General features: G+C 61.9%; 1 protein-coding gene across 1 annotated transcript; it reads left to right on the plus strand.

Moving 5' to 3' along the window:
* Positions 1–63: 63 nt before the first annotated feature.
* On the plus strand, positions 64–11,149 carry PTSG_11389 (uncharacterized protein; the record flags this gene model as incomplete). Its single annotated transcript, XM_004987553.1, has 2 exons — positions 64–4,420; positions 4,468–11,149. Coding segments are annotated over 2 exons (11,039 nt in total), but the record flags the coding sequence as incomplete, so codon positions are not given.
* Between the last annotated feature and the right edge of the window lie 10 nt (positions 11,150–11,159).

Below are 11,159 nucleotides of genomic sequence, written 5' to 3' on the forward strand. Positions count from 1 at the left end.
TTGTACAACCGCGGCCGCGTCACCAGCCTGAGCGAGCTCACGGTCTCAGACTGCACAGTCACCATGTACGAGGACGCGGCCATTGTTCCGTCACCGTCTCAGGGCGGTGCGCAGAACCTGGTCGAGCTGTCACGACTGGTGCTGTCAGCCGGTGCCACATGGCTGGCCACGGATACGATGAACACCACCACGTTCAAGGTGGATGACCTGGAGCTGCAGGGATACTCCGAGATTCGCGTGCGCAACGCAACGATTGCGTCGACAAAGGTCAACATGCATGTCGACAGCATCATCACGGCGGCGTCGCTCGGCTATGCGCCAAACACGGGTCCGGGTACTGTGCAGGGCAACCGCTACGGCGCCTCGCATGCCGGCTGCGGCGGCCGCGGCTCCACGTCTGTGACACGCTCGCAACCGTTTGGCTCCATCTTCGCGCCCGTGACGATGGGGCCTGGTGGATCCACTGGGTCGCAAGGCCAGGCCGGCCGCGGCGGTGGCGCTGTTCGCATCTCCGCGGACACCGTTCTGCTGGAGGGCCGCATCGACGTTTCTGGCGAGAGCGTGTCTGTTGACGGCGGTGGCGGTGCTGGCGGCAGCCTGTGGATTACCGCCACGACGCTGCACGGCTTTGGGTCCCTCGCAGCTGACGGCGGTGACGGCGGCGTGTACAACAACCTCCGCGGTGGCGGTGGTTCTGGTGGCATCATCTCACTCAGCTACGACGAGACACAGTCCCGCTTCTTCGGCACCATCAGCGCTGTTGGTGGCGACGGCTTTGAGGTGGGCGCTGCAGGTATCCTGTACACGGAACGCACCCAGGCGGATGGCAACACGTACACCGTTCTTGAGCTGAACAATGGTGGGCGCACGCCGCCATCCTTCCCCGCACAGGCAGCATTTGACTTTGACGACGTGTCACGCAACCCAGCTATCAGCTACCTCTCCTTTGGCGACGATACGCTCAACCTGCCTGGCACGGGTACCTTTGTGTACTCGTTTGACGAGGTGCGTGTTGGCGACGGTGCTCAGCTTGCCATGTACCCCGCGCCAGGGCAGCCCTCTGCCCTCACGGCAACGCACCTGCTAGGCACGGGCGGAACAGCGCGCCTTGTGATTGGCCGCGACCAGCGCGTGACGCTGCCGCCGGCCACGAGCGAGGACGAGGAGCGAGACATCCGCCTTGACCTCTTCCTGCAGGAGGGCAGCATTGCCGACCTGCCCGCAACCGTGGAGCTGCGCGCAACTATGGTCTCGCAGGGCCAGCTCAACGGGCTCGAGCACCTGCTCGTGGGCAAGGACGGTGTGTGGAAGGTTGCGTCTACAGGCTACACAAGTGGACAAACCCCTGGCACGTATGAGATGATGGCTGTGACGGTGATGTACCAGGGCACAGTGATTTCTCTGTCACCGCTCAGCACCCGTCTCGCCGTTGATTCCTTGAATGTGCATTTCGGTGCCACGTACGACTTTGCAGGCATCCCTGAGCCCACGCGTGATGCGGCGCACGTCGACGTTGAAGAAGCCGGACGCATTGAGGGCAGTGCTTGCTTCTGGCATCCAAACACACAGACCTGCGGCTGCCAGGACCAGCCCATCGACGACCTCCACTCGGAGACGGAGTGCCCCGAACGACCCGAGCGCTACTGCGAGAAGGGCCCAGACTGTGACGACTTCTTTGCAGACGTGTGTCGCGAATCAAACTGCACAAGTGCAGACCGATTCCAGCACACGTGCAAGGTGGATCCGTTTTATGAGCCCGTGTTCTCGTACGACTGGCAGCCGACGACATGCGCGGATCAGACGACAGAGGATGCATGTTTGTCGTCCAAGTGTTATCACTTCTACGACAACGAGCCCTGTCCGACGGGTATCAAACTGCACAATGATACATCGTATGCTGTCTACAATCCCTGTCGCGAGGGTACGCTGATCGTGGACGAGCGAAATGTGACGTTCGACTCGTTTTACTACCAGCTCACCACGGAAGAAAAGCACGCTGTTCGGCAACTTCCATACAACGTCACGCTGGTCGACGGCTCGCTTTACAGCATTGTGCAGGGAGCATGCAACTACTCTCGTGCCCTTGAGCAGTTTGTTGCCGGCGAGCTCAGCGGGAATGCGTCTGCAGACGTTGCCGCGATTTTTGAGAGTGCCGGAATCACAAGCGACTTCTCCGCAGCCAACCTGACCGCTGACCTGCCCTGGCCACAGACGCTGGGTGACCGTCGCCTGTACATTGGCCACGGCAGTGCATCAGCCTGTGTTGACTCGCTTCGGCCGTGGTACACGTACATCGAGACACGTATCCATGAGCAGACGTACTTCTGGAACGAGACCATGGTTGAACGGGTCAACTACACGTACTGGAACATGACGTACGCCATCTCCTGCGACTACCGCACAGGCTTCACCCTCTCACCAGGGGAAAACTGCTTCTTGGAGCCGGGCGAACACGAGTATGACCGCCTTGAGCTGCAGGGCAACTCGTACATCACCGTGCAGCACAACGCAACAACGCCCACAGTGGTTCGTGTCAGGGATTTGGTCACCCGCGGTGGTTCACGCATCGTATCAAATGGTGTCGCGTCGAACCCCAAGGGCACGCCGACTACAGCTGGCCGTGGTGGCTTCCATGGCGGCTTTACCCAACACGACGATGACGTGTACGGCTCTGTGACCGCACCGCTGGAAGCGGGCGGCGCAGCGTCCAGCGGATCAGGTGGCCTTGGTGGCGGCGTTGTCCGTCTGATTGTGGGCGAGAAGATGACACACGACGGCACTATCCAAGCAAATGGCGCATCGGGTTCTGTTGGCGGCGGTGCAGGCGGTAGCGTGTACATTACAACACCTAAGCTGCATGGAGTTACGGGTACCATCCAGGCCAACGGCGGGACCGGCACCTACGGCGGCTCTGGCGGCCGCATTGCCGTCGAAGTCACCACCAACAACGAGTACCGCTTTGAGGGCACGCTGGCCGCATACGGTGGTGGCAACGGTGCTGGGCCTGGTACGGTGTTCCTGCGTGATCAGGTTGACGGTGTGTGGCGCGATCGCGTGACCATTGCTGGTGAAGGCTCAACCACGCTGCGCGACCCTGAGTACGGCGACAATGTAACCGTTGCTGAACTCATGGTCATGGACGGCGCAACCTTTATTGTGCAGCCAGGCGCAGTCGTCACAGCAACAACCGTGACCGGCAATGGCGGTGGTCTCGTTGACTTGCTTGACAACAGCGAACTGCGTGTTGCTGAGTTTGAAGATGCACGCTGCCTGGTGAACTTCAAGGTGGGCACGGGTGCTGTGCTTGACCTGGTCAACACGACGCTGTTGCTGGGCACGCGCAACCCCGCTTTGGAGGTGTATGGCCAGGTTCTTGGCCCGTACCTCAGTCTTGGTCCAAACACACGCGCAGTTGTGCACGACGGCGCCCAGTTGGATACGCTTGCTGTTGTGGTTGGCAAGTCGGCACGGCTTCAGCTTGATGAAGGCGCGGTCGTCGGTACTGACGGTGATGCCACCACTTACGTGTTGGACTCTCTGGTGCTTCAGGATGACTCCGTCATGCGACTGGGCACGGCCCACCCCATTCTGCGCATCGGCTACTTCCAAATGGGCTACAACGCGCTGCTGGACACGCCCGACTCAGGCACGCGCAACTTCACGTTCATCTGCGACAACGCCTTCCTCGGCAACGGCGCCAACATCGGCCTGTCTGGCTTCGGCGAGCTTGCTGGCCCCGGTGCCGCTGGCGCTAACAGCGGCGCCTCCCACGGTGGTCCCGGCTCAGGCCCACAGCGCAGCGAGGTGACGTACGGCTCCACAATGTGGCCAAGATCGTATGGCAGCGGCGCCAACGGCGTTGCACGCGGTGGCGGCGTCATCAGCTTCCACGTTGCAGGCGAGCTGCTTCTCAACGGCGAACTTGTGGTGAATGGCGACTCCGCGAGCACTGGCGCGGGCTCTGGCGGTTCCATCCTGATCGAGGCGGACGTGCTCAAGGGCCACGGGTCCATGACCGCCAACGGCGGTCGGGTAACGGGCGCTGGTGCTTACGGTGGCTCTGGTGGGCGCATCTCCGTGCAAACGCCCGACCAGTCCCAGTTTGCGGGTGAGTTCCGTGCTCTTGGTGGTGGCGGCTCAACGTCAGCCGCGACTGCTGGTGCGCCAGGCACCATTTACAGGGCACAACTGCTGTTTGGCATTCCCACGACGTCTGTCGTGTTTAAGAACAGCGGCCATCGCCCTCAGCTGCCCACATCCTTCGGGGCTGTTGATGTTGACGGCAATCCTGCTGACGTGGTGATTGATCGACTTGCCATCTTGCAAGCGGCAGAGGTTTCCTTCGAGCCAGCGTCTGGTGTTCAAGGGCCACTGCCAAGATCATCCTGCGTCGTGTCACTGGTGATGCAACTGCTCGCGCGTATGTGCGTGATGGCGTGTCTCTGTATGTGGCTGTGTCCCGAGCAGCTGTGAGCCGCCCGCTCTCACTTCCGAGCGCATTTGTGGTCGAGCCCTCGGCTGAGCTGGTGCTTCCGCAGCGGGTGACAGTCCCGGGCACCTCCGTGTCGCCAACCCTGGACCTGCAAGGTCTGCTCACAGGCGGTAATCAGATGGTTGTCAGCAACGGTGCCACCGTGCGCTTCCGCCGCACAAGTCACACGGCCACGGGCGAGGGCGCGGGCTCATACACGTTCATCGATCCCCCGGGTCAGCTGTCATTCCGGTACTTTGAGGTTGCACAGGATGGCCAGGTTACCATTGAAGGAGATGCCGAGGACGGCGCCTACGACGGCGTGCAAGGCAGCGACGTACCCTTGCAGCAGCACACGCGTGTGGCTGATACGGCCATGCGCTTCTCTGCTGTTGACTTTTTGCTCACTGCAGGTGGGCAGATGGATGCGGGCCATGTCATCTTCACGTCAACCACGTTCACTGTTGGCTACGGCGCTGTGCTCTCCGCCACGGGCCTCGGCCATGCCTTTGGCCAAGGCTTTGGCGGTGGGCTCATGCTCGGAACTGGCGGCAGCTATGGTGGCGCATCTGGGCCCGTGTCTGGCACACATGTCGACGAGCACGGCTGCGTGTACTGGGCGGACCGCTTCGGCTCTGGCGGCGGCAACACTAACGGCGGGCGTGGTGGTGGTTTTATCCGCGTGGAAACGCAGGACGCCAGCATTGATGGCAGAGTTGCTGTCGATGGTGCCCATGCTGGTGGCAGCAGCGGCTCTGGCAGTGGCGGCTCCTTCTACATGCGTGTGTCGGACACGATGCACGGTGTTGGTACCATCTCCGTCGCTGGCGGCGACGCCACGTGCTCCACCTGTGGCAGCGCGGGCAGCGGTGGCCGCATTGTGATTGAGGTGGCAAAGACCAACCACTTCCAGGGCAGCCTGCTCACCCGAGGTGGCAGCGGGCGCCTCGGACACGGCGCATCTGGCACGGCGTATGTCACGTCGCAGCCCACCGGTTATCCGTTCCGCCAGCTGTTCCTGGAGAACGCCAAGCGCGACACGGACCCGTACACGCGGCTCTCGGGCTGTGCGGGGGCCACGGCGTATGCGTTTGATGAGGTGCACATGGCCGACAGCGCCAAGCTGTCGATGACAGACGACACACAAGCAACGCTGACACTGACCATTGTGGACCTGGTGTCCGATGAGTCAACCACCATCCTGGTGCACGACAGCATGCGCGTGTTCCTCGAAACATCGACGAGCCGCAACGTGATTGCTCGCGTTGCTTCAAACATCTTCCTCAGGGCACAAGGCGAGCTACTGCTTCCACCAGCGGTGCAGTTTGTTGGTCCAAGTAGCGTCATCGCTGGTCAGCTCACGAACGCCCAGCGAGTGTATGTGCAACCACATGGGGTCCTGCACCTTGATCACACCGTGCGCACGGCTCAGTATGACGAAGCATCTGGTTATGGCTTCATCAGCCAGCCGGGCGAGTTCAAGTTTGGGGCGCTGGAACTCGGCACGCACTCTCAGCTTGTGTTTGGTGGAAACCATACACACGACATCTCACTTGCCGCAGGCCGCCTCGTTCTTGGCTTCGCCTCCAGACTCTCTGCTCACCGACTGACTGCAGGTGTCGGTGAGCTTGTGCTGCAGCCACAGTCAGTCATTGACTTGGACGAGCACGGGTACGAGGCTGGCGCCGGCCCGTGTCCCGGCAGCGATGCTGTTGGCGCCGGCCATGGTGGATTCGCTGGTGGTGCCGGTGCTAGCTGTGCGTACGGCGACTTTGGGACGCCAGACATGCCGGGCAGCGGTGGCTTAACTGTGCATGGTGGCGGGCTCGTGCACATCGTCAGCAGCCTGGAACTGAGACTCGCCGGTACAATCACTGCCGCTGGGCAGGATGCTACTGTTGGTGCTGGCGCGGGTGGTTCCATCTTCATCCAGGCATCAAAACTCACGGGCACGGGCGACCTCGCTGCTCGCGGTGGCTCTGCTTCGTCTGCAGGCTCTGGTGCTGGCGGCCGCATTGCCGTGGTCGTGGACACGTTGTCGCAGTATGCCGGCGAGGTGTACACGTCTGGCGGACACGGCAGCAACGATGTCGGCGCGCCAGGCACCTTCCACTTTGTCAACGCCCGCCTTGGGTCAACAGAGGTGTCCCTGCAAGTTGACAACGAGAACGGCGCGGCGCACGCTGACACCCCCACGACCGTGATTGAGCAGACTGGCATGACAGACTTTGTATTTGACCGCCTTGACATCTTCGGTGGCGCCCGCGTGGAGTTTGTGGGCAGCAGCCTCCGTGCCGTGGAGCTGGGTGGTGACAAGACGGGTCACCTGCTCGTTCAGAATGGACAGAGAATGTGGGTCGCTTTCAGCACACCGCGCAGCACATTTCGACTTGTTGTTGCCCATGACTTTACGGTTGACGAAGGTGGCGAGCTGATTTTGCCTCAGTCTGTTGCTGTCATTGGCCACGCTCTGCATGTCAATGGCAAGCTCACAAACGCCAACCGCCTCACTATTGGTGAGGGAGCAACGGTCGTGCTTGGTGAACGCATGGTGAAAGCGTCTCTTGACGAATCAGCATCCACATTCAACGAACCCGTGTACAACAATGTCGACACGCCCAACGAGGTGACAATTGACGAGCTCGAGCTGCTGTCCGGCTCAACTCTCTCTACATTCGCTGGCGGACCACTGACACTTCGCGCTGGTGCGATTCATGTCCGCACTGGTGCGACCATCCACCAGGAACACCTAGAGCTCGACGTCGGGGTATTGAACATCGAGCGTGGTGCATCCATTGACTGCAGTGGCGTTGAGACCCAGGTGCAACCCGGGCTCTGCTCGCAGTGCGGTGCTGGCCACGCCTCACACGGCGGTGTCGCATCCGATGTGCAAGCGCCATCCGCGTACTTTGGCACGTTTTATGCGCCCACGACAACGGGCTACCGCGGTTCGCAGGGCGGCAACGGCGGTGGACACATCTTCATCCAGGCCATTGACGTCTTCGTGGACGGCGTGCTTGCAGTGGATGGAGCAAGCGGCGGAGGCTCTGGCGGCTCCATCTTGATTGAAGTTGGGGACGAGCTGCGAGGCACGGGTGTCATTCGTGCTGATGGTGGCAACGGCTACACCGGTGGCAGCGGCGGCCGCGTTGCCGTCCACGCTGCCTTTGACCTCCAGTATTCAGGCACCATGCAGGCGCTTGGCGGCACTGGCACGGCTGGCCTGGACGCCGCTCACGGCGGTGCGGGCACCGTGTTTGTCGAAGATGTTGCACTGGGTGGCGCGGTGCGAACCGTGCTCACCATCGACAACGCAAACCATGGCCACAAGCAAGTGCATGAGATTGACCGGCACGACGTGCACCACCTCAACTTTGCTGAGCTCAAGGTGGTTCGCACCGGCATTGTTCGCGTGCATCCCGCCGTGCAGGGCATCATGGTTGACGTTGAGAAGCTCACCGGCGACAGGACCACAACGATCCACTGCTTCGCCAACCAGACGTGGATCTTTGACCCTCACGACCGCCGCGTGCAGCCACCCGTCGACCTCACCATGGAAGAGCAAGCTGAGTTTGTCTTCGCACCCCACTTGTTATATGCAGGAACTCGCACGTTTGAGTGGCGAGGACGCGTTACAAACGTCATTGACCTCGACTTGACGCGCGGTACCACGCTTGAGGTGTTTTTCTCAAGTGAGCGTGCAACTCGCAACCTCACGTCTTGGGAGACGCTGACTGTCGATGAGCCAGGCACGCTCAAGTTTGCCACGCTGAACCTGCACGCAGAGTCAAATCTCAAGTTTGAGGCTGGAATGGGCATGCTGGCCAACATTGAGGCGCTCGACGCCAAGTTTGGTGCGCTCATCGACGCCTCCTTTGTCGATGTGACAATTCCGCTGATTGACATTGAGGCGGAATCCACCTTGAGCGCTGCAGGACATCGCCAGCTCGGCGACAGCCCGCGTGGCGCTGGCAGCTTTGATGGCACGTCGGCCTCTGGTGGCGGCCACGGCAGCCCCGGCGGTCGCGGCAGTCAGAGCGTTGCTGGTGGTGCGCAGTACGGTGACCTCTACCTTCCAACGCAGACGGGTTCTCGCGGTGGCAACAGCGGCGGCTACGGTGGCGGATGGATGAAGCTGAGCAGCGAGTATGTCGTTGTTGACGGCCTCATTGATGTCAGTGGCCAGGACAGCGTGCCCACGCGCGTGTCTGGTGCTGGCAGCGGCGGCAGCTTGCTCATCTTCACCGATCACATCACGGGCTCGGGTGACCTCAACGTGAACGGTGGTCGCGGCCTGGGTGCCCGCCAGGGCGGTGGCAGTGGTGGTCGCCTGGCCATCCACGTGCCAGATGCGCCCGTTGCTTTCCGTGGTCGCTACCTGGCCTTTGGTGGCAGCGCTGCGGGCTCTGACACCTCCCTGCGCGGCGGTGCAGGCAGCGTCTACCTGGAGGACAAGCGAGCTGGCAAGGTCTTCCGCCAGCTGCGCATCGACAACCAGGGATGGGACGCTCGCGCCTACGTCGTTACCGAGGACACTGTTGGCGCCCCAGACAAGGCATACACGTTTGAGCAGGTGCACGAGGTAAACAGGCTCTCAGGCGGATGGATGAAGCTGAGCAGCGAGTATGTCGTTGTTGACGGCCTCATTGATGTCAGTGGCCAGGACAGCGTGCCCACGCGCGTGTCTGGTGCTGGCAGCGGCGGCAGCTTGCTCATCTTCACCGATCACATCACGGGCTCGGGTGACCTCAACGTGAACGGTGGTCGCGGCCTGGGTGCCCGCCAGGGCGGTGGCAGTGGTGGTCGCCTGGCCATCCACGTGCCAGATGCGCCCGTTGCTTTCCGTGGTCGCTACCTGGCCTTTGGTGGCAGCGCTGCGGGCTCTGACACCTCCCTGCGCGGCGGTGCAGGCAGCGTCTACCTGGAGGACAAGCGAGCTGGCAAGGTCTTCCGCCAGCTGCGCATCGACAACCAGGGATGGGACGCTCGCGCCTACGTCGTTACCGAGGACACTGTTGGCGCCCCAGACAAGGCATACACGTTTGAGCAGGTGCATCTTCTGCGCCGCGCCGCCATCACACTCGCACCCGGCAGCTTGAACAACGTGCTGACGGTCTTTGACTTTGAGAGTGACGGCGACGGCCTCGTTCTGGTCGGTCCAGGGCACCGCATCCTGAGCGAGGTGCATCCAAGTGAGCCAAGCGTGGCCAAGCCGCCGGTGAACTTTGTGCTGCGCAACGGTGGTGAGCTCGTGCTTCCCGAGCAGTTTGATGTGAAGGGCAACGGCGTGATGGTTCACGGCGATGACGATGAGCGTGTGGCCGTTGACTGCAACGGCACCATCATTGGCGCACCAGAGCTGGTGCTGCTGCGCGATGTGCAGATGCGCGTGCGTCGTGGCTGTGTGTTCTCGTTCGAGGAGGAGGGCCAACTCCTCTACTCATCCAAACCGGGCGAGGTTCAGCTTGTTGAGCTGGAGCTGCAGACGGGCGCACACCTGTTCACAGAGCCTGGACTAGGCTTCCGTGCACTGCTTGACACGCTCTCGCTCAAGCCGCTCTCCCGCATCACCGCAGACTACTTTGATGTGAACGCGACGACCGCCCACATCACCGCCGGTGCACGCCTCTCTGCCAGCGGCTTTGACCGGCGTGGCGTCGACGTTACACAGGGCCCGAGTGTGGGCACGTCTGCCTCCACGGGCGGCTCTGGCGGCGGTCATGTCAACAAGGGCGGCGCTTCGAGTACCAGTGATGGTGGCAGCGCTTACGGCTGGCTGTATGCACCAACCACGCCCGGCTCGCGTGGTGGCGACGCCACGTCCTCAGACATGGGCGGCTTTGGTGGGAGCACCATTGTCGTGCGCACAGACACGCTCACGCTTGACGGCGTGCTCGATGTCCGTGGTGAATCGCCAAGCTCCGGTTCCCTCGCGGGCGCTGGTAGTGGCGGCTCTGTCTGGGTGCAAACGCAGCTGTTGTATGGCGACGAGGATGGTGTGCTCGATGTACGCGGTGGCACTGCCGCTGCCTCCTCTGCTGGCTCTGGCAGTGGTGGCCGCGTCGCGCTGTTCTTTGATGAGACGCAGTTCCGCGGCAGCATGAACACGCACGGCGGCTCCGGCACATCCCCGGGTGGTCCTGGCAGCGCGTACCTGCGCCACCAGCGCACCGAGTTTGAGGTGTGGGAGACGCTTGTCATCGACAACAACAACCACGGCTGGGACGTGGACTACGAGCTTGGCGAGCGCGACCAGCTTGAGTACGAGTTCAACGAGGTGCACCTCGTCAACCACGCCGCTCTGCGCCTGACCGATGCAGCACACAGGCTTGTGATCAACAAGCTCATTGGCGACTACACGGGCTTTGTGCATGTGGCGGATTCGGACTACGTTACGGTCGATGTGATCCCCTTCCGTAAGTCCACTGCCCGCACCCCCGTCAACTACCTGGTTGATGTGGGCGGTGAGCTGGAACTCGCAGACACCACGCATCTCGTCGGCGACACAGACGCTGGTGCGTGCTTGGCACTCAACGGCACGCTGATTGGCGTGACTTCACTCCACCTTGCGCCTGGCCGCGAAATGGAGCTGGGTGTCAACGTATCAACAGCATTCTTTGTGAAGTCGAGCACATCCACGCAGCCAACCTTGCAACAGACAGCAGCAGGCACGCTGGAGTTTGGTGAG

This window comes from Salpingoeca rosetta (genome assembly GCF_000188695.1).
Source record: "Salpingoeca rosetta unplaced genomic scaffold supercont1.51, whole genome shotgun sequence".
NCBI lineage: Eukaryota > Choanoflagellata > Craspedida > Salpingoecidae > Salpingoeca > Salpingoeca rosetta.